General features: G+C 40.4%; 2 protein-coding genes and 1 long non-coding RNA gene across 8 annotated transcripts in view; 1 reads left to right on the top strand and 2 right to left on the bottom strand.

Annotated features, from left to right (window-relative positions):
- TM2D1 (TM2 domain containing 1) overlaps positions 1 to 6841 on the bottom strand; it is a 48641-nt gene extending 41800 nt beyond the window's left edge. The window contains exons 1-2 of one of the 3 annotated variants that reach the window (XR_003510345.1): positions 6646 to 6839; positions 4188 to 4261 (exon numbers count right to left, since the gene is read on the bottom strand). Coding sequence is in view for 2 of the 3 variants with exons in the window: in XM_027537070.1 (XP_027392871.1) it covers positions 4188 to 4261; positions 6646 to 6803 (232 nt within the window). In the remaining variant the exon portion in view is untranslated. Of the gene's footprint in view, positions 1 to 4187; positions 4262 to 6645 lie in introns of all 3 variants that reach the window. The other 2 variants (XM_027537070.1, XM_027537071.1) reach the window with 2 other exon arrangements.
- Positions 4297 to 6639, bottom strand: LOC113889797. Its single transcript, XR_003510346.1, has 2 exons — positions 5911 to 6639; positions 4297 to 4800 (listed from the first exon to the last, which is right to left on the bottom strand). It is a non-coding gene; the product is annotated as an uncharacterized LOC113889797 (long non-coding RNA).
- An 11494-nt stretch (positions 6842 to 18335) lies between the features above and the next one.
- The window catches only part of PATJ (PATJ, crumbs cell polarity complex component), a 385743-nt gene continuing 381055 nt past the window's right edge, over positions 18336 to 23023 (top strand). For all 4 annotated transcript variants that reach the window (XM_027537066.1, XM_027537067.1, XM_027537065.1 and 1 more), the window contains exon 1: positions 18336 to 18452. The gene's annotated coding sequence lies outside the window, so the exon portion shown is untranslated. The remainder of the gene's footprint in view (positions 18453 to 23023) is intronic.

Raw genomic sequence — 23023 nt, 5'->3', positions numbered from 1 at the left:
AATCTCATGGACAGAGGAGTCTGGTGGGCTATGGTCCACAGGATCACAAAAAGTTGGACCTGACTGAAGTGACTTGGCACAGCACACATAAGACAAGGACATAATAGAAGCAGATATGATTAAGAAATTGTGGCAAGAATACACAGAAGAACTTTACAAAGAAGTCTTAATGACTAGGATAACCACAATGGTGTGGTCATTGACCTAATCAGACATTTTGGAGTGTGAAGTCAAGTGGGCCTCAGGAAGCATTACAACGAACAAAGCTTGTACAGGTGACGGAATTCCAGCTGAGCTATTTCAAATCCTAAAAGATGATGCAGTTAAAGTGCTGCACTCAATATGCCAGCAAATTTGGAGAACTCAACAGTGGCCATAGGACTGGAAAAGGTCAGTTTTCATTCCAATCCCAAAGAATGTTCAAACTATCATACAACTGCACTCATTTCACATGCTTGTAAATGATCAACATCCTTCTAGCTAGGCTTCAACAGTTCATGAACCAAAACCTTCCAGGTATATAAGCTGAGTTTAGAAAAAGCAGAGGAACCAGAGATCAAATTGCCAACATCTGCTGGATCATAGAAAAAGCAAGGAAATTCCAGAAAAAGACCTACTTCTGCTTCATTGACTATGCTAAAGCCTTTGACAGTGTGGATCACAACAAACTGTGGAAAATTCTAAGAGACGGGAATATGAGACCACCTAACCTGTCTCCTGAAAAATCTGCAAGCAGTCAAGAAGTAACAGAACTGGACATTGAACAACTGACGGCTTCAAATTTGGGAAAGTACGACAAGGCTGTATATTGTCACTCTGCTTATTTAACTTCTATGCAGAGTACATCATGTGAAATGCCAGCTGGGTGAATCACAAGCTGCAATCAAGGTTGCCAGGAGAAATATCAACAACCTCAGTTGTGCAGATGATACTACTCTAATGGCAGAAAGCAAGGAAGAACTAAAGAGCCTCTTGATGAGGGTGAAAAAGGAGAGTGAGAAAGCTGGCTTAAAACTCAACTTCAAAAAACTAAGTTCATGGCATCCAGTCCCATCATTTCATAGCAAACAGATGGGGAAAAAGTTATAGATTTTATATTCCTGGGCTCCAAAATCACTGCAGATGGTGACTGCAGTGAAATTAAAAGATGCTTGCTCCTTGGAAGAAAAGCTATGACAAACCTAGACAGCATATTAAAAAGCAGGGACATCACTTTGCTGACAAAGATCTCAATAGTCAAAGCTATTTTTTTTCCAGTAGTCATGTATGGATGTGAGAGTTGGACCATAAAAAAGGCTGAGTGCCAAAGAATTGATACTTCTCATTGTGGTGCTGGAGAAGACTCTTAAGAGTCACTTGGACAGCAAGGAGATCAAACCAGTCAATCCTAAAGGAAATCAACCCTGAATATTCCTTGGAAGGGCTGATGCTGAAGCTGAAGCTCCCATACTTTGGCCATCAGATGTGAAGAGCTGACTCAATGGAAAAGACCCAGATACTGGGAAAGATTGAGGGCAGGAGAAGAAAGGGGTGACAGAGGATGAGATCACTGGATGGCATCACAGACTCAATGGACATGAGTTTGAGCAAACTCTGGGAGACGGTGAAGGACAGGGAAGCCTGGCATGCTGCAGTCCATGTGGTCAGAGTTGAATATAACTTAGCAACTGAATAACAATAACGGATAGTTTATAATATAAATTTGCACTTTTGTTTTGATCCATTTAATTATTTTAATTATTAAACTATTTATTACAAACCATTTCTCAAAAAATAATGATGCTTGTTAACTGGTATTGGGCTAACTGACAACCATTTAAAGACCACAACAGTTTACTGTTATAACTGAATCTCCTTTGCCTTTGGTCCCAATTCTTACTCTATACTCCTAAACTTCCCTCTCTGTAAAGCATTCCATCCACTAATCCCTTACCAAAAAGTATAGTTTAAGAAAATTAAACTTAGTTTGAAGATTCCGTGAGTCTATCATATGCTCAATGAAAGAAACAGAAGAAGCATGTTTCAAGGGTCATTTTGATGTCCTCTCAGATCAGGACTCAGAAATAATTTACAGCCACTCCACTAGTCTTTTCATGTTTTAAAAAGGAAATTTTTAAAAAAGCAGCTTGTGGACAAACATAGTTTCCTGATAGGGACAGGCTGGTAGAATCTACCCCAGATCTTGGCTGAACACTTTTGGGTCATGCATAAATTATATATTCTTATGTAGAAGCCTGGTGAGTCATATTGTCTCAGAAACTTTATTTTCTTTTTAAAATCACAACAACAATCTAAAGTCATTTATTTATTGATTTATAACATTTTATATATGTGTTCCCAGATTTTTAGGCACTTATGGTTTATTGTCTCCAAATAACCATACCATTCCCTTATATAGAAAGCCTTCCTTTTATTTCTCTGCAGCTCTCCATTTACATCATCTATGCTTACTTACCTGACAGGCCATGGCAGGACCATAACACCTCTAAGTCCTTTTATATTTCCTAGCAATCTGATCATTTGATTTTGTATTTGTTTATAAACTTACTTAGTGATAATACTTAAGTGGATTCAAACTTATTTTACAAGAGACACCTAACTGGAGGGCAGAGGTCTTTTTGGTCAGAGACTATTCTTTTTAGTTGTAATTTCCTTCAAATTTATTCTAAATTTCCTTTTTAGAATAATTTCCTTCAAAATCTCCATACCTACAAAGAAATCTGCAGACTAGAAAAGGCATGAGATAGCAGGCTGTCTCATTCCAAGTTTAATGTTACCTAAGTCACAACAGTACTCAAAGACTTCCAACATATATCACATAAGTGGTTGGAAGCTTATTTTTCTTATTTGAAAGCTCATTCTTCTTTATGTATGTCAACAATATTCTCCATTCTGAGAGCACACTATAAAAGACTGAACTCTAACACAGGAAAGTCAGTGTATACTTATAAAGCAATTTTAAAAGGAGGGAATTATGTGCAAAGTTCCTTTAAGTCTAACATATCTAAATTAAACAAATGTACACATATTGAGCAATATTTACTATAAAAATCATATATATATTACCTATTACTGTTTATATGATAAATTCCATTACTCCAGAATACTAGCAAAATATCTGCTAAAAAGTTTAACACAACTTACTTTCAAATATCTTTGCTCATTAGAATGGGGTTAACAGTGTATCAAAATGTGAAGAGATAAAGAGAAAGGAGATCTTTTTAAAATATATACAAAGTCATAATCAATAAGTCAATTATTTGACTATAAGATACTTTATAAAAACAAAGTTTTTTGCAGTAAAAAATAATTTTAATCTCATTTCCATAATAAGTCTGTTTAGCAGCTTTCATTATAAAGAAAACATCAATTATTGCCTTATCTTCTGTCTAAACAATAAAACAATCAGTATATATTCAATAGGTATTCTTTTCTCAAGATAATACTGTATATTAAATGGTAGATATTACTAGATATTAAATACTAGATATTAACCAACATTATGTACTATGCCAGATATGAACGCCAAATCCAAATAGCTTCAGCATACATCTACCTCCTTTCCAACATATAACCCTTCAGAAGAAAAGGCTAAACAAAACAATTTAGTAATCTTTATCTGGCATTAAATACTTTTTGGAATAACAGAAGCTCCCCCACATCATTAGGTTGAGGGTGTTATCCATTATCAAACCATCTCGCTAAAATACTGATGTGCAATTAAAATCCTTATCATATTATTTTCATACTTAGGATGCACCTAAGTATCTTTTACAAGTGCAAGATAGAGTGATATATTACTAGCTCCTCGCTGCACATTATTGAACTGTAAGTCTCCTTTCAAGTTCTTTCTGAGTAATTAAACTCTAAAGAGGCATCTTTGTAAAACACAGCATGATAAATACAGGGCATCAAGAAAGCTATATAAACTGATTCCAAAAGCTTTAAAAAAAAATGAATGAAAATAAAAAATTTCTCAATTTATATAATTATTTAATAGAATAAGATTCTTTTTATAAAATATTAACAACCCCTAGATATTCTCTAATATTAAGTTGTTCTGGAAACAGAAGGATGAAGTAACTCAAGAAAAAACACATTTATTAATTACTTTTAGCAATCACACATATATCTATGAAATAATGTTTTAAAAATAATTAAAAAAAACATGTTTCTGGAAGTCTTACCATAAGCTGTGTAGTTTGTACAGTTAACTGGTTCTTGTGTAGCATCATTTATTTTTGGATCTTTACAAATATATGTAGAAAAGTTAAGGAAATATAAACAACATTCCAATACAAAACGTTATCATCTTGTCTTTAATATGTCATATATTTATGTTTATAATTACATGTAAAGAGAGGATGTTAGTTTGTCCAGGTCAACAAGCACAAGCACAGATACACTTTCAGTGTCACTAAATAATATCTGAACATTAATTTATTTAAGGAAAAGTACATTAAAAGCTCTAGCAGAGGGTGCCATCCTTAAAGAACATCAGTCAGGGTTTAAGCACAAAGCACAAAGAAAAAAATGAAAGTAAAAATCTCTACTAAGTATTATGAGAACTTCAGGTTAAAAAAAAAAAAACACATCAGTTTCCAGATGTCTGATGAAATTATTCACATGGCCCAAGTATTACCATACATATAACTTCATGCAACACAAATGGATACTATTATTTCCACATAAGTGAAGCAAATCGGGACTCAAACTTTGAGTGACTCATGCAAAGTGGAGTAAGTGATAGGTAGTAATATCACGTTTCCTGATTCCAAGCCAAAGGTAAATTCCACCATACTGCAAGGAAGATGGTTATTTTAGGTGGGTCTACATGATCTTCCCAACAAGGTTTTAAGCTTTTGGAAACATATAATATTGATCCTCTAATAGATGTTTACAACACTCAGGGCATGGGGGCGGGGGGAGGGGTGTTTTTCTGTTTCCTGAATATTTCATTGACACAAATATGAGCTAAGTAAGGTTTTCACAAGATGTCTCTGTAGACAGAGTTTGACACTTGCTTCGGGTTTCTGATTCACTACCGGAAATCTCATCTTTGTGCCAGGAATAACATTTTCCAGTTCAGTTATGCTCAGTCACTTCTAAGGTTCAAAAAGCACAACTCAGACTTTCCTAGTAGTCCACTGGTTAAGATTCTGTCTGCCAGTGCAGGGGACATGGATTTGATCCCTGGTCCAGGAAGATTCCACATGTTGCAGAGCAACCAAGCCTTTGCATCTTGAGCCCATGCTCCATGACAAGAGAAGCCACCACAACGAGGAGCCCTCAGAGCGCAACTAGAGAAAGCCAGAGAGCAGCAACAAAGACCCAGCACAGCCAAAAACAAAAATTAATTCAAATTTTTAAAAATGATTAAAAAAAATTTTAAGCAAAAAAATTAAAAAAAATTTTTTTCTAATTATTTTATTAGAAAAAAAAATCACTGAGACATTTTTGCTAAAAAAAAGGACTCAACTTACCAGGTTAGTGATTCTCAAACCCCTAGCATAACAGTAATCAGCAATTAGAGCTATTCTGTAAAAATTTAGTAACGGTGGCCTCTCTTCAACTCACATTAAAATACTATACAAGAGAATTTTTTTAATTTTAAGATTTCCTCTTATAGAATCTTTCTTGCATCTCTGGCTTATGTTCTTAATTTTTCTGTTCTATAATTGGTATGAAATTATCTAATTTTATACAAAAGTACCTATTTTGATTTGAATATAACTCCCATTTCATATTCCTCTTCCCTTTATCAGAGCCATGACAACGAACTGATCTATTTAACTCCTCCAGCCTCAGTTTTCTCATCAGTAAACACATGAGAGCTAAACACATATAGCCCCTACTATATGCCAGGCACTGTTCTAAGTGACTTACTGGTACTAATTTAGCACAACACACCTTTCAGTTGGTACCACCGTTATTTTCGTTGTTCGGTAGCGAAGTCGTGTGGGACTCTTAGCAATCCCCAAGCTCAAAGCTCAAATCGGTTACAAAGTGGAGCAGGAATTTGCCCCAGTACAGTCTGGGATCTCAAGGAGAGGTAAATAAAAGTAATAAATGCAAAGTTAATAACAAATTGGCAACATACATTGGCTATACCGTTCTTGCCTGCGTGCTAAGTAGCTTCAGTCCTGTGCCACTTTTTGCAGCCCCATGGACTGTAGCCCGCCAGGCTACTCTGATGGGATTCTCCAGGCAAGAATAATGAAGTGGGCTGCCCTGCCCTCCTCCAGGGGATCTTCCTTGTCTCCCCCTAAATCGGCAAATTTCCAGAATCGGGTCTATCTTTTAACTTAATTCTAATGCCTAACAACATGACCTGACAAACTTCAGTATCTACGTGTTTGTTGAACAAACAAATCCACTGACTAAAAAAATAAATTATATTAAAGAAAGAAAAAATGTGGATCAAAAGAACAGCTAATGATCAGTAAAATCCCAAGGAAATCTCACAGGCTAGCCTCTGTCCTCTCATCCCCAAATCTCTGCACTCCCCGCCCCAGGCTCCTTCGGTCATTAGAGGTCACAGGTCACCGTTCCCTTCAGTACAACCCTAGCCCGACCTGAGGGTTCCTATCCACTCTCGACTCCAAATCTACCTCACCCCCATGGGGTGCTCCTCACAGAGGATATTGTCCCACTTTGAGGTCCTCGCACTTAAGTGTTTCTTCGCCACCCCCGGCAGCAGCTCCCCAAGGTCCAGTGGTGACTGATACGAACCACAGGGCACCCAGGAGCCGGGCGGCAGCAGTATCGGGAGCAATCGGCCTGCAGGGACAGGCGGCCGCCATACTGGGGACCGGCGCCTTCCCTACAACTTCCGGTTCCGCCTACGCCTAGACCTAACCGGGAGTCTAGCAGAGGGAGGGAGGCTCTTAAAGGGACAGTGCATCTGTTAGAGGCGGGTCCTTCCCCTGCTGCTGCTTGCTGCTGCTGCAAAGTCACGTCTCCCCTAGACCTGCGGAATTGCTTTGGAGAGCTTCCATTGGTCATTGAGAACCGCAGGAAGGCTTCTCGCTTGGAGAACCAGCTGTCCTCCGTGCACGGCTGACTCCCAAGCTAATCTTGCTGTGACTTTTCCATCTGAAAAAGTGCCGGCGGCGCCAGGCGATTAGATAAACACTTTACAAACATCTCTGTTAGTCTGGTAGGACTGGGGTTTACAGATAACGAACCAAACTCAAAGGCGCTGAAGAGCATGTTGACTTTAGTTACTGAGTTGGAATAGAACTGATGTTTGCCTGATTTCAGAATATGTGCTCTTAGATGGCCTCTTTCGGAAGGCTGCTACGAGTAAATCTTGAGGACTTTGTATCACAACAATAAATATTATACTTTTCTTTTTTAAAAAAAATTTCATATCTTGGGGGTTTTGATGTTTTAAAATTTTTAATTATTTTCACTTTATTTTTACAGCGAAAATTTAGATGAGGGAAAGGGCTTAAAACAAGAGGAGACCAATGGGTTTACGACTAAACTAAGTGAAGAGTTGGAGGGTTTTTCCATATCTTTCTAAATTTCCATGTATTCTGAAAAGTTCTGTAGTGGGGTTATCTTTTATACTGAAAAAACTGTGTACTTTTTTTAAAGTGATAATTTAATCATTTTTCTCTAACCTGAAAATATTCGAGTCTGAGTAGTGCCTCTTCATCAACAGCAGGACCAATTTTGAACAGTTATGATGTGGTTCTCAAACTTTAAGAACCATCAGTATTGCCAAAGAAATGCAGACGACTGGGCCCATCTCAGTTTCTGACTCTGAAGATCTAGTATTGTTGTTCAGTTGCCAAGTTGTCAAGTCCGACTCTTTTTGACCCCATGGACTGCAGCAAGCCAGACCTCCCTGTCTTTCACCATCTTCCATAGTTTGCTCAAACTCATGTCCATTGAGTAGGTAATGCTAATCAACCATCTCATCCTCTGCTGCCCTCTTTTCTTCCTGCCCTCAATGTTTCCCAGCATCACGGTCTTTTCCAATGAGTTGGCTCTTTGCATCAGGTGGCCAAAATATTGGAGCTTCAGTTTCAACATCAGTCCTTCAATGAATACTCAGGATTGATTTTCTTTAGGATTGACTAGTTGAATCTCCTTACAGTCCAAGGGACTCTCAAGAGCCTTCTCCAGCACCACAGTTCAAAAGCATCAATTCTTTGACACTCAGCCTGCTTTTTGGTCCAACTCTCACATCTGTACATGGCTACTGGAAAAAAAAAATAGCTTTGACTATATGGACACTTGGTGACAAGGTGATGTCTCTGCTTTTGATATGCTATCTAGGTCTGTCATAGCTTTTCTTCCAAGGAGCAAGCATGTTCTAATTTCATGATTGCATTAACTGTCCAGAGTGATTTTGGACCCCCCGCCCCCACCCCACCAAAATAAAATGTCACTGTTTCTACTTTTTTCCCTTCTATTTGCCATGAAGTGATGGGACTAGATGTCACGATCTTAGTTTTTTGAAGTTGAGTTTTAAGCCAGCTTTTTCACTTTCCTCTTTCACCCTCATCAAGAGGCTCTTTGATTCTTCTTCGCCTTCTGCCATTAGAGTGGTATCATCTGCATATCTGAGGCTGTTGATATTTCTCCTGGCATTCTTGATTCCAGTTTGTGATTCATCCAGCCTGGCATTTTGCATGATATACTCTGCATAGAAGTTAAATGAGCAGGGTGACAATATACAGCCTTGACATACTCCTTTCCCAATTTTGAACTAGTCTGTTGTTCCATATCTGGTTCTAACTGCTTCTTCTTGACCTGCATACAGGTTTCTCGGGAGACAGGTAAGGTAGTCTTATATTCAAATCTCTTCAAGAAGTTTCTACAGTTTGTTGTGATCCACACTGTCAAAGGCTTTAGTGCAGTTATTGAAACAGAAGATGTTTTTCTGGAATTATATTGCTTTCTGTATGATCCAGCGAATGTCGACAATTTGATCTCTGGTTTGTATGCCACTTCTAAACCCAGGTTGTACATCCAGAAGTCCTCGGTTCATGTACTGCTGAAGCCTAGATCTAGGATGTGGCATGATAATTTGCATTTCTAATCACCTGACAAGTGATGTTGATATTACTGACTCAGAAACCACACTTTGACAACCTGGAGATAATGTATTACAAGATACATCATTTTTGAATGAGAAGACATGAAACTATTTGCAATAATACCTTAGTATTATAACTGCATTTAAAATTTTTCTTAAACCAATTTTGCAGCATTACTATACTATTTTAAAAATTAAGACATTTATGCCTAAAGACTTAAGTGATAAGGAGTTTGAAGGTTAACAGTTCAAATTTTAAACTTCCTGTTTTAACCGGACTTACACTTTCCTTTTCCCCCTTTTCCTCCCTCTCTCTCTCACTCTCTCCTGTCCTCCTTTCCTTTGTTCTTTCCTTCCTCCCTCCCTTACTTCTTTCTTTCTTTTCTTTTTTCTCTGTCCCTCCTTCTCCTCCATAAAGATATTTATCAAACATTTACTTGTATCCAGTATAAGACAAGGCCCTACAGACTGAAAAAAATAGACAAAAATCCAGCAGTTAAACACTTTGTGTTTACTGGGGGGAAGGACAAACAGTTAAAATAGTTTGGTAATTGCTACAAAAGAAGCATGTACTAAGTAGTAGAGGGTTTTGATAAGATAACTCCCAAAGAGTTCTGAGAATGTAATATTTTGCCACTGGCATCAAAATATTTCAAAATCAAGGCCAAACTGGGGGAACAGGGTTGTTTCTTCATAGAATACATGACCACCTAAAAATGTACAACCTAAAAAATTTACCATTAACACTGAGTTTAAAAAATTACCAATAGTATGTATAATATACAGCTCACCACCATCCCTCAACCTTATCCTGTGATGAAATTTAGGAAAGGGGTTGGGGCCAAGGATCAGATAAAATTCAAGGATAAAGATTGGAATGTCTGTTATACATAGTATCTGGTGACAAAAGATTGTGACTTTGCATTTTGACTACTTTCAAAAAGTTCTGGGGAATTTCCTCAGATATTAGAATAACCACTAATTTCCAGTGGTTAGGACTCTGTGTTCTCACTGCATAGAGCCTGGATTCAATCCCTGGTTGGGGAACTAAAATCACAGAAGCCAGTGGCTTGGTCAAAAAAAAAAAATTCTGAATTAATTTTCAAAATACTATATAAAGAAAATCAGAAGGTGAAAGGAAGCATCTTTCTAACTTGTTTATTTAAATTATGACAAAATTAGATATTTTCCTGATGATTGCAGGAATATTGCTGATATTTGTGTTATTTTTCATATAGATTTTGAACAATTAACTGTTTAAAAATGCGTGTGCTTTGTTAATCCTATTACAAAATCTATTTTTATGATTCTAATGATTATCTTTGTTCTCCCCCACAATATACAAACTGAAAAAAACAAAACTTCCCATGAAAGTAAAATACTTTCTTAACTTTCTTGATTTGATTACAGGCTACTCTCTCTTCTAACTGTACTTTAATCTATTTTCTCATGGCTCAGTAAAATATGTTACTTTACATTTTTGCAAGTATAGTCTCTGATTATAGGATTACTACATTGTCTAATTTTAGTAAAAAGGTTGTTAAATCTCAAACTTAGGCATGTTTTCAATGCAAAAATTCTTTGTCATATAAAAATTCTATAGGATTCTTTGGAAATTCTACAGAAAGTAAAGGACATGAATAGCACAGCCCAATATAGAAGTTGCTATGTAGAAACATTAGGAAAGAGGACTACCAGTGAAGCCTGAAGCAAAGCTTCCTCTGGAATTCAGGGCTCAGCAACATTGGTTCTTTTCATTCCTAAAATTCTAGTATACACCTAATTACATTAACACATGCTTTTGCCCAGAGCAATCTCATTCCTATTTCAAAGATTAAAACAGAATCATTGAGATAAAAGATCATTCAGTTCAGTTCAGTCGCTCAGTAGTGTCCGACTCTTTTCGACCCCATGAATCGCAGCATGCCAGTCCATCACCAACTCCCGGAGTTCACTCAGACTCACGTCCATTGGGTCAGTGATGCCATCCAGCCATGTCATCCTCTGTCGTCCCCTTCTCCTCCTGCCCCCAATCCCTCCCAGCATCAGGGTCTTTTCCAGTGAGTCAACTCTTCACATGAGGTGGCCAAAGTATTGGAGTTTCAGCTTTAGCATCATTCCTTCCAAAGAAATCCCAGGGCTGATCTCCTTCAGAATGGACTGGTTGGATCTCCTTGCAGTCCAAGGGACTCTCAAGAGTCTTCTCCAACACCACAGTTCAAAAGCATCAATTCTTTGGCGCTCAGCTTTCTTCACAGTCCAACTCACACATCCATACATGACCACAGGAAAAACCATAGCCTTGACTAGACGGACCTTTGTTGGCAAAGCAATGTCTCTGCTTTTCAATATACTATCTAGGTTGGTCATAACTTTTCTTCCAAGGAGTAAGTGTCTTTTAATTTCATGGCTGCAGTCACCATCTGCAGTGATTTTGGAGCCCAAAAAAATAAAGTCTGACACTGTTTCCCCATCTATTTCCCATGAAGTGATGGCACCAGATACCATGATCTTTGTTTTCTGACTGTTGAGTTTTAAGCCAACTTTTTCACTCTCCTCTTTCACTTTCATCAAGAGGCTTTTTAGTTCCTCTTCACTTTCTGCCATAAGGGTGGTGTCATCTGCATATCTGAGGTTATTGATATTTCTCCCAGCAATCTGGATTCCAGCCTATGCTTCTTCCAGACCAGCATTTCTCATGATGTACTCTTCATAGAAGTTAAATAAGCAGGGTGACAATATACAGCCTTGATGTACTCCTTTTCATATTTGGAACCAGTCTGTTGTTCCATGTCCAGTTCTAACTGTTGCTTCCTGACCTGCATACAAATTTCTCCAGAGGCAGGTCAGGTGGTCTGGTATTCCCATCTCTTTCAGAATTTTCCACAGTTTATTGTCATCCACACAGTTAAAGTCTTTGGCATAGTCAATAAAGCAGAATAGATGTTTTTCTGGAACTCTCTTGCTTGTTCCATGATCCAGCAGATGTTGGCAATTTGATCTCTGGTTCCTCTGCCTTTTCTAAAATCAGTTGAACATCAGGAAGTTCATGGTTCACATATTGCTGAAGCCTGGCTTAGAGAATTTTGAGCATTACTTTACTAGCACGTGAGATGAGTGCAATTGTGCGGTAGTTTGAGCACTCTTTGGCATTGCCTTTCTTTGGTATTGGAATGAAAACTGACCTTTTCCAGTCCTGTGGCCACTGCTGAGTTTTCCAAATTTGCTGGTATATTGCTGGTATATTGGGTTTAGCACTTTCACAGCATCATCTTTCAGGATTTGAAATAGCTCAACTGGAATTCCATCACCTCCACTAGCTTTGTTCATAGTGATGCTTTCTAGGGCCCACTTAACTTCACATTCCAGGATGTCTGGCTCTAGGTCAGTGATCACACCATCGTGATTATCTGGGTTGTGAAGATCTTTTTTTGTACAGTTCTTCTGTGTATTCTTGCCACCTCTTCTTAATATCTTCTGCTTCTGTTTGGTCCATACCGTTTCTGTCCTTTATCAAGCCCATCTTTGCATGAAATGTTCCATTGGTATCTCTAATTTTCTTGAAGAGATCTCTAGTCTTTCCCATTCTGTTGTTTTCCTCTATTTCTTTGCATTGATCGCTGAAGAAGGCTTTCTTATCTCTTCTTGCTATTCTTTGGAACTCTGCATTCAGATGCTTATATCTTTCCTTTTCTCCTTTGCTTTTCGCTTCTCTTCTTTTCACAGCTATTTGTAAGGCCTCCCCAGACAGCCATTTTGCTTTTCTGTATGTCTTTTCCATGGGGATGGTCTTGATCTCTGTCTCCTGTACAATGTCACGAACCTCAGTCCATAGTTCATCAGGCACTCTATCTATCAGATCTAGTCCCTTAAATCTATTTCTCACTTCCACTGTAGAATCATAAGGGATTTGATTTAGTTCATACCTGAATGGTCTAATGGTTTTCCCTACTTTCTTCAATTTAAGTCTGAATTTGGCAATAAGGAGTTCATGATCTGAGCCACAGTTAGCTCCTAGTCTTGTTTTTGCTGACTGTATAGAGCTTCTCCATCTTTGGCTGCAAAGAATATAGTCAATCTGATTTCGCTGTTGACCATCTGGTGATGTCCATGTGTATAGTCTTCTCTTGTGTTGTTGGAAGAGGGTGTTTGCTATGACCAGTGCATTTTCTTGGCAAAACTCTATTAGTCTTTGTCCTTCTTCATTCTGTATTCCAAGGCCAAATTTACCTGTTACTCCAGGTGTTTCTTGACTTCCTACTTTTGCATTCCAGTCCCTAATAATGAAAAGGACATCTTTTTTGGGTGTTAGTTCTAAAAGGTCTTGTAGGTCTACATAGAACCATTCAACTTCAGCTTCTTCAGCATTACTGGTTGGGGCATAGACTTGGATTACTGTGATATTGAATGGTTTGCCTTGGAAATGAACAGAGATCATTCTGTCATCTTACAAAAAATGACCTGTCTTACAAAAGATCATTACTCTCCCAAAATTTCTTTTTTAAGTAAGATGGGCATTTTTTTTTCTCTTGTGGTAAATTTATAGCACCTGGTCTTGTTACATCTTTTGGAATTTTTCTACATCCATGCTCTCAAGTATTTCTGTATCTTCTCTTTGATGCACCAGTCTAACTGCCCACCATCCAATTAAATTAACCTTGACTCATCACTTAATAAGTTATACCCTATGCCAAGTATATTTCATGTTGAATGTCAAATGTAGGCTGTAAAACTGATTTTTTATCAGAGTCATACTTCTCAATAAAACAAAACTGAATGAACTGGCTTTTCTATTAAGTAAGTTTCACCATCAGTATCCCTTTTATTAGGTTCTGAGCTTAAGATCATCTTTGCACTTAAGTTTTCTCCTTTTTCTTCTTTAATCCTTTTATCTAACCAGTACGCAACTGATACTTTTAAGTGCTCTTTTTTTTTTCCGGTCATACCATGAGGCATGTTCCCTGACCAGGGATTGAACCTGTGCCTCCTGCAGTGGAAGTGCTGAGTCCTTACCACTGGATCACCAGGAAAGTCTCAAGTTCTCATTTTTTTCTAATTCTATATTCTCACCCTGTTTCAGGTATTTGTCATTTTCTACATACCTTGCTATAATGCCTTTTTCCTTCCTCTTTTTGATTCTAGGCCTTCTCCCTAACTTTGTCAACCCATGTTTCACACTGCCTCCAGATTAATCTTTCATTTAAGCAAATACAAAACCTCTATCATATTCAAAATTTTATTCAAAATCTTATTTAAGTTCCTTGGATTTTACCCAAAGGAGTTGAAAACATTTCTCCAGACAAAAAACCTGAAGACATACTGAGAGCAGTTTTATTCATAATTGCCTAAACTTAGAAGCATAAGATATCCTTCAGTAGGTGAACAGATACATAATCTGTGGTCCATCCAGAAAATTGAATATTGTGCAGTGCTAAGCTATTAAGCCATGAAGAGACATGGAAAAACCTTAAATGCATGTTACTAAAAAGCCAATCTGAAAAGGCTACATACTGTATGATTCCAACTACCCAACATTCTGGAAATGACGAAACTATTGTTGTTGTTCAGTTGCTCAGTTGTGTCTGACTCTTTTCGACCCTATGGATTGTAGCACGCCAGGCTTCCCTTCCTTCACCATATTCCTGGGCTTTTGCAAACTCATGTGCACTGAGTTGGTGATGCCATCCAACCATCTTATCCTCTTGTTGTCCCCTTCTCCTCCTACCTTCAATCTTTCCCAGTATCAGTCTTTTCCAGTGAGTTGGCTTTTCACATCAAGTAGCCAAAGTAGGCAATGGCACCCCACTCCAGTACTCTTGCCTGGAAAATCCCATGGACGGAGGAGCCTGGTAGGCTGCAGTCCATGGGGTCGCTAAGCGTCAGACATGACTGAGCGACTTCACTTTCTCTTTTCACCTTCATGCATTGGAGAAGGAAATGGCAACCCACTCCAGTGTTCTTGCCTGGAGAATCCCAGGGATGGGGGAGCCTGGTGGGCAGCCGTCTATGGGGTCGCACAGAGTCGGACACGACTGAAGTGACTTAGCAGCAGCAGCCAAAGTAGTGGAGCTTCAGCTTCAGCATCAGTCCTTCCAATGAATATTCAGGATTGAATTATAAAATTATAAAGGAATTTAGGATTGACTAGTTTGATTTCTTTGCAGTCCAAGGGACTCTCAAGAGTCTTTCCAATTCCAGTTTGAAAGCATCAATTCTTCAGCATTCAGTCTTCTTTTAGTCCAACTATGGAGACAGTTAAAAGGTCAATGGTTGCCAGGAGCTGAAGGCAGCACTGGGGTGGGGGCTGGGGGATGCATAGGCAGAGCACAGAGGATTTTTAGGACTTTGAAACTGTTCTGCATGATATTACAATGGTGAATACATTATACATTTGTCCAAATCCATAGACTCTACAATACCAAGTACTTTGGGTGATTATGTGATAATATAGGTTCATCAGTTGTAAGAGATATACGACTCTGGAGGAGGATGTTAATAAAGAGGGGAGCTATGAATGTGTAGGGAAAGGGGTACATGAGAAATCTGTTCAATTTACATCCTAAAACTGCTCTAAAGAAATAAAGCATTTTTAAAAATTAAATAAACACCAATCAAATGTTTTATAAAAAGTAAAAAAAAAAATCCTATTCAAAAATTTTCAGTGGTTCTTTAATTTCTTAGAGATGAAGGATAAAATCTTATAACTTAAAGTTCTCTGTAGTATTTTCAGGCCCATCTGCTCTGGCCTCACTTTATTTACTCCTACTCCTTGGCTTTCTCCTTGCTGTCACATGTATCTGTCATGTTCATGCCATTTATGTGCTGCTTCATTTATTGAGCACTTTCTATGTGCCAGGTGTATGCAAGACATGTAAATTCTTCATTCAACTTTCAAAAATACCACGTGAAGTAAAAACACTGTTACCGAAATTTCACCAATAGGAATTAGAATATTTAAGTAACTTGTCAAAGTCACATATTTTAGGAAATGGTGGAATCAGGATCAAACTCAGATCTTTTGACTTCAGAGATATATTCTTAAAAATTGTGCTCATCTTCATCATTCTATCAACAAGATATTCTTGAGGGTTCTCAGAGGTAAAAACAACAACAAAAGAAACTCTGTGCCATATGCATAAATGGAGAAGGAAATGGCAACCCACTCCAGTATTCTTGCCTGGAAAATTCCATGGACAGAGGAGCCTGGCAGGCTACAGTCCATGGGGCCGCAGATGTTTGGCCATGACTGAGTGAGTGAGCACAATGCATGTATATGGAATCTAGAAAAATGGTACTGATGAACCTATTTGCAGGGCAGGAATAGAGACGCAGATGTAGAGAATGGACTTGTGGACACAGTTGGGGAAGGAGAGGGTGGGGCAAGCTGAGAGAGTAGCATTGATATATGGGATATTCCAGGCGGCACTGGTGGCAAAGAACCCACTTGCCAATGCAGGAGACATGAGAGACACGGGTTTGATCCCTGGGTCAGAAAAATCTCCTGGAGGAGGGCACGGCAACCCACTCCAGTATTCTTGCCTGGAGAATCCCATGGACAGAGGAGCCTGGTGGGCTATACCATGGGGTTGTATCCAACTTCAGCTGCATGCACACAGACATGCAGCATTGATATATATATAAACTATCATGTGTCAAATAGATAGCTAGTGGAGAGCTGCTACATAGCACAGGGAACTCAGCTGGGTGCTCTGTGATGACCTAGAGGGGTGGGATGGGGCTGGGGTGGGAAGCAGGCTCATGAAGGACGGAATGTATTTTTACAGAACAGCTGATTCACTTTGTTGCATATCAGAAAGGAACCCAACATTGTAAAGCAATTATATTTTTTAAAAAAAGTAATTTGTATTTTAAGAGGCAGAGGCCATGCTGAAATTGTGTATCTTTTTACCAGGCCTGACAAGTGATATTTTTCTAAAAAAACAAAAAAACAAAAAAAACAATAAAAAAACGAATGGTAACACTATGAAGTGTCAAGCGTATGATCTTGTAAAGGCTGTTCTTACAATTGCAGTGGTCTTTTATCTTCCTTGAGGAGAGGTGTCCCCGTAGTTAACATACAGTCAATCACACTGCTTAACAAATACTAGATTTATTTAATGAACAAATACCTGAAGAATCAAAATTCTAGTTAGTTACATTAGAGAGAGTGGAATAAAGCCCTTTTAGATTTTACACAGTATTTCTCCAAGTCAAGTTATAGTATCAAGAATAAAAACCTTAAAAACATAGGGAAATAAACACTGACTTCGAGTCAGAAGATCCAATCTGGGTCCCAAATTTTGGGCAAACTACTTAACCTATAGGTGCACAGTTTCTATTGGAGAAGGAAATGGCAACCCACTCCAGTGTTCTTGCCTGCAGAATCCCAGGGAAGGGGAAGCCTGGTGGGCTGCCGTCTATGGGGTCACACAGAGTCGGACACGACTGAAGTGACTTAGCAGCTGCAGCACCACAGTTTCTTCGTCAGTTTTTTCACAGGGCCAATGAGGTAATGTACAAGCTAGCGCTCAGCATATCGCAGGCAAATACTGCTACACTGGTTTCTTTCCTCAACTAAATGAGAAAAAAATAACCTCAGTAATACTTAGAATTTTACGTTGGGTCAACAGATGAAGACGCTAAGGAGAGATGACAGAACGGGAAAGGAGAAGTACAGAAAGGGACCACGCTGCAGCTGCTGCCAAGTCGCTTCAGTCGTGTCCGACTCCGTGCTGCCCCATAGACGGCAGCCCACCAGGCTCCCCCGTCCCTGGGATTCTCCAGGCAAGAACACCAGAGTCGGTTGCCATTTCCTTCTCCAATGCATAAAAGTGAAAAGTGAAAGTGAGTCGCTCAGTCCTGTCCGACTCTTCGCGACCCCATGGACTGTAGCGGTCCAGGCTCCTCCGGCCATGGGATTTTCCAGACAGGAGGACTGGAGTGGGTGCCATTGGCAGATTCGACCAAATCCTTTCATCAATGTCCTTCTTTAGTTTCCTTGATTTCAGGTCTTCTCTCAGCCCAGCCCTCCCACACCGGCCCAACCAGATCTCCCCACCACTTGGCTTTTCGTCTACCCTCTTGGCCCCCAGATCCCACCTTTTTCTGGCTGCTTAGCACTCCCTCTCCCAGTAGAACCTCACCTGCTGAAAGTAGAGAAGCCCACCGCCCCGGCGCTACCCCAGCAGTCGGCCTCCAGCAGCCCCAGACTCGCCCTCCAACCCCTCCCGCGCCACCTCGGCGCCCCGCCCCGGCCGGGGAGGGTAGGAGAGAGGGGAGGGCCTGCCAGGTGAGGCGCGGTCGCCCTGGGCTTCTCACTTCCGCCCAGGTGAGGGAGGGCTGACGCCGAACCTGCCCGCCCGCCAGCTCCGGGCTCCCACCGGCGCCTCCGCCGGATCAGGTAAAGCTGGGGGCCAGCCGGGCAGGCGCGCGCTGCGCCGCGGGGACCCCGCGCCTCGAACCGGACGGGGCCGCTCTCCCCGCGTCCGGAGCCTCCTCCCCCGTCCCGGCGCGCTCTCCGTCAGTCGTCCGGGAAGAGTGGGCACGGGAGACCCTGGGCGCCGCTGGGCGCTCGGCCAAGACTGCGGAGGGCACGGGGTGCCGTCCTCCTGCGTGGGGCACTGGGACCCCACCGTGATCCCCGCCCCTCGGTGCCGGACTCGCCGGAGGCCGCGGGCCGCGCAGCCGCCCCGCCCCGCCCTGGCGGCCCTCAAATCTCGGCCCTGGTCTGTACCGGGAGAGGCCGGGATCAAATTTTGCACCCAGATGGGTGCCTGCGCTTCGCCCCCAGAGCTGGGCAGAGTCGCCCCAACTGGTGACGGTGAAAGGAGTGAACAGGTGGTGGCCTGCTCGAGGTCCCGGAGGACGGGGTGCCCAAGTCCCCATCTGGTTGCTGGTGGTCACGTAGCCGACTTCCTAGGCCGACGGTCAGGCCTAGGTTCTGCTAGCTTCACTCTTTAAATGGGGAGGACCAGGCGGAGAGCGCTGTGCCTCCAGCCTTTGGGGAAATCGCAGGACTCCTGCTCTAAGTCAAGCTCAGGAAAGCATATTCACATTCTTTCCCCTACCTCCTACAAGTATCTCAACCCTCCAGGGACACCTAGCAGGCCGAATTAATCTCCCCCTGAAGTGTTGTCTTGGCAGTTTGTCATATCTCCAGATGGTTCTTATCACTTTGGATTTGAATTAGTTGTTTACTGGTTTGTCTGCGCGATTGAGAGGGTGGCCTTTAAGGACCTTCTCAGCTGCTTTCAGAGTCTGGCCATTGGTAGGTGTGCAATCAACAAATGTTTCTTAAAAGAGCTGAGAAGACTTCTGGAGACCTGGAAAATAAAGACGTCTGTTACACCGAGTATGTTAGTACCACTTGTAGGCAGTCTAAGATCCTACTGGTCTGTCAATTTATTTGCTCAAAGCTTTTGAAAGGTAAAGCTAGGGAGGAGTGAAGGTAAAAACTCAAATCGGTTCGTTTTGCAGCATCTGAAAAAGTTAGGCGAGGTACCGACTTTTAGCTATAGTGAATTTGTTTCTAGGCCCCAAGTGATCTTCATAAGGATTGTTTAAAATTTAAAATAATAAGAAAATTAATAAGTAAGAGAACTGGATGGTTCTTTACATATAGAGTTTATAAATTGTGTTCTAAGGAAATTTGCGCTTCTCTAATTGAGATCCTATTAAGGGTTGCATAAGGTGAGCTTGGTATATCAGAATAATGGCTGTGTTTAAAGTTGGAAATAAATTATATTAAGCCCTCATTTGTGTTTAAAGGTGCTTTAATAAGTTCTGGTTCTGTAGCAATAGTTTTTATAACTATGAAAGTGAAAGTGAAAGTCACTCTCATGTCCAGGCCAGAATCCTGGGCAGTCTTTCCCTTATCCAGGGGATCTTCCCAACCCAGGGATTGAACCCAGGTCTCCCGCATTGCAGGTGGATTCTTTACCAGCTGAGCCACAAGGGAAGCCCCTTATAGTTCATAGTTTATAACTATAAAGTTAATGTAGTTGTTGTAGAAAAAATGGAGATAATTTTCAGGAAAGGAACTAAAAGCACACACAAACACACCTACCATTGAAAGTAACCACTGGTAACATTATGGTATCTTGCCTTTCAATGAGTATTCTTTAAAAGAAAAATCTGTGTATTTTCCCATGATGAATTTACCTTTTAGAACCTCGTGATTTTTAGACAGTGGCTCAGCATTCAGTAATCCTTGTAATTGCATTTGTATTTAAGAGCACTTAATAATTAAACAATCAAGCAGTCTATCTCTGCTTTGTTAAACTTTAACAAAAATACATTAGGTTGGGGAAACTAAAGTGGGTTTCATTTGTTTACTCAAGATTTTGCTCACCTTGGTATTAGAATAAACTTTTTGAGAAACAGGTCTGCTGCTGCTGCTGCTGCTAAGTCGCTTCAGTCATGTCTGACTCTGTGCGATCCCATAGATGGCAGCCCACCCGGCTCCCTGGTCCCTGGGATTCTCCAGGCAAGAACCCTGGAGTGGGTTGCCATTTCCTTCTCCAATACATGAAAGTGAAAAGTGAAAATGAAGTCACTCAGTCGTGTCCTACTCTTAGTGACCCCATGGACTGCAGCCCACCAGGCTCCTCTGTCCCTGGGATTTTCCAGGCAAGAGTACTGGAGTGGGGAGAAACAGGTCTCAGTTCAGTTCAGTTCAGTCGCTCAGTTGTGTCAGACTCTTTGCGACCCCATGAATTGCAGCACGCCAGGCCTCCCTGTCCATCACCAACTCCCGGAGTTCACTCAGACTCAGGTCCATCGAGTCAGTGATGCCATCCAGCCATCTCATCCTCAGTCGTCCCCTTCTCCTCCTGCCCCCAATCCCTCCCAGCATCAGAGTCTTTTCCAATGAGTCAACTCTTCGAATGAGGTGGCCAAAGTACTGGAGTTTCAGCTTCAGCATCATTCCCTCCAAGGAAATCCCAGGGCTGATCTCTCCACCTTAATTTTTGAGATCGCTTGACTATTGCTGTTTGCCGTAACCCCCCCTCCCCACCCCTGCCCAATTCAGATGTTTTTGAGTAGATTTGGATGCCTTTTTAAAAAGCATTCATTCTAGGTTCTGATGCTAATGGAGAGAAAAAAATGAAAAAGGCCTGCTTAGTTTTTGCGTTTGCACATCTGTGTAGCCTGCAGAGTTTGTAGACAGTGAATTAAGTCCACCTACCATATAACTCTTGACAAGTCACTCGACTCTACCCCTGTTTTCCCATTTGTAAATAATATACCACACTGAGTTTGGGGAGGTTGAAATAAAATAATGTTCAAGAATGTGTCTTGTAAACTGTAAGACATTCTTCTCCTGCTTTTTGCTCATCCACTGAGATGTTGGATTCTGATAGAATGAAGGAGTTTATTGTTTTTACTGGGAGGAACTCTAGTTTTAAAGTGGTTTCATTCTGATCTGCTCTGCTCAGTGCTTTGGTCATGTCCAACCCTTTGCCACCCAATGGACTGAAGCCCGCCAGGCTCCTCTGTCCGTGGGATTTTCCTGGCAAGAATGCTGGAATGGGTTGCCATTCTTTCTTCTGGGGGATCTTCCCAACCCAGGGATCGAACCCCCGTCTCCCACATTGCAGGTGGATTCTTTACTGCTGAGCCACGAGGAATGCTCCCTCATTCTGACAGTTACTTTGATAAAAGGTGTTGAGGCTGTATTAGCTGATGAAAGTTTTTGCTAAAAACACTATACAGAGATCTTTCTGAAAAAGCCTAGTTTAAAACTGCCCTGACAGCCTGGTTAGCCGCTTGCTTTTGTGACTAAGCACTTGAAATAGGGCTAGTTGGGGTTGAAATATATAAATAGACTGTAAGTATAAATAGACATCAAATTTTGAAGACAATGTAAAAACCTAAATACCTTAGTTTTAACATTATTTACATATTTAAATGATAATTTATATATATTAGAATAATTAAAATCCCCTGGAGAAGGAAATGGCAACCCACTCCAGTATTCTTGCCTGGGAAATCCCATGGACAGAGGAGCCTGGCGGGCTACAGTCCATGAAGTTGCAAAGAGTCAGACATGACTTAGCAACTAAATGACAACAAAAGGATAATTAAATATGTTATTTAGATTAATTTTACTTGTTTCTTTTTGCTTAACATGTGGCTACTAGAAAAATTTCAAATTACATATGTGGCTCACACTATATTTCTATTGAATAGCAGTGGGTTAGGATTCAATATATGTTTATTCTTAAGAGGGTTTGGTTTACTGAAACCCTTACATTTTGATTTATAAATTGATTTTTTTAAACTCCCAAATTTAGGCCTCCCCACTCCCACCTCCCTTGTATTCATTGCATTGGTGAAATTTTTTGTTTAGTTTTTTGAGAAACAACTACTATTGACTACAGAAGAAAAATTGCAGCTAAAACAATTACTTGTTTTTTTGAAGCCCCCAAATAGCTTCGATAATTTTGACTGAAAAGAGATGTTAATAATAATAATAGCGTATGCTCAGTTGCTTCAGTCTGACTCTTTGTAAACCTGTGGACTGTAGCTTGCCAGGCTCCTCTGTATATGAGACTCTCTAGGCAAGAATACTGTAGTGGGTTGTCAGGCCCTCCAGGGTATCTTCCCGACCCAGGAAGATACCTGGGTGTCTCCTGCGTTGCAGGTGAATTCTTTACTGCTGAGCCACCAGGTAGCCACCGTTTGTTGAATGTTCACTGCATTCAGGCTGCTTTATAACTCTTATTTAGTCCATCCAACTATAAATATTTAATACTTTTATTAATTACTTTATAAATAAGGAAGTTAAAATATAGGAAAATTTAAGCAATTGGCCACAAGAACACAGAGCTGGTTCCAGGAATGGAACCCAGGTCTCTATGATTTCAAAGCTTGTAAACTATAGATTCTCCTGTATTTTGAGAATTGATTATTGAATCATCTGGAAAAAAGTTGGTTATCAAAAGAGATATTTAGTTCTAATCCCTTGTT

This window comes from Bos indicus x Bos taurus, chromosome 3 (genome assembly GCF_003369695.1).
Source record: "Bos indicus x Bos taurus breed Angus x Brahman F1 hybrid chromosome 3, Bos_hybrid_MaternalHap_v2.0, whole genome shotgun sequence".
Lineage (NCBI taxonomy): Eukaryota > Metazoa > Chordata > Mammalia > Artiodactyla > Bovidae > Bos > Bos indicus x Bos taurus.
This window is presented reverse-complemented; position numbering and strand designations above follow the sequence as displayed.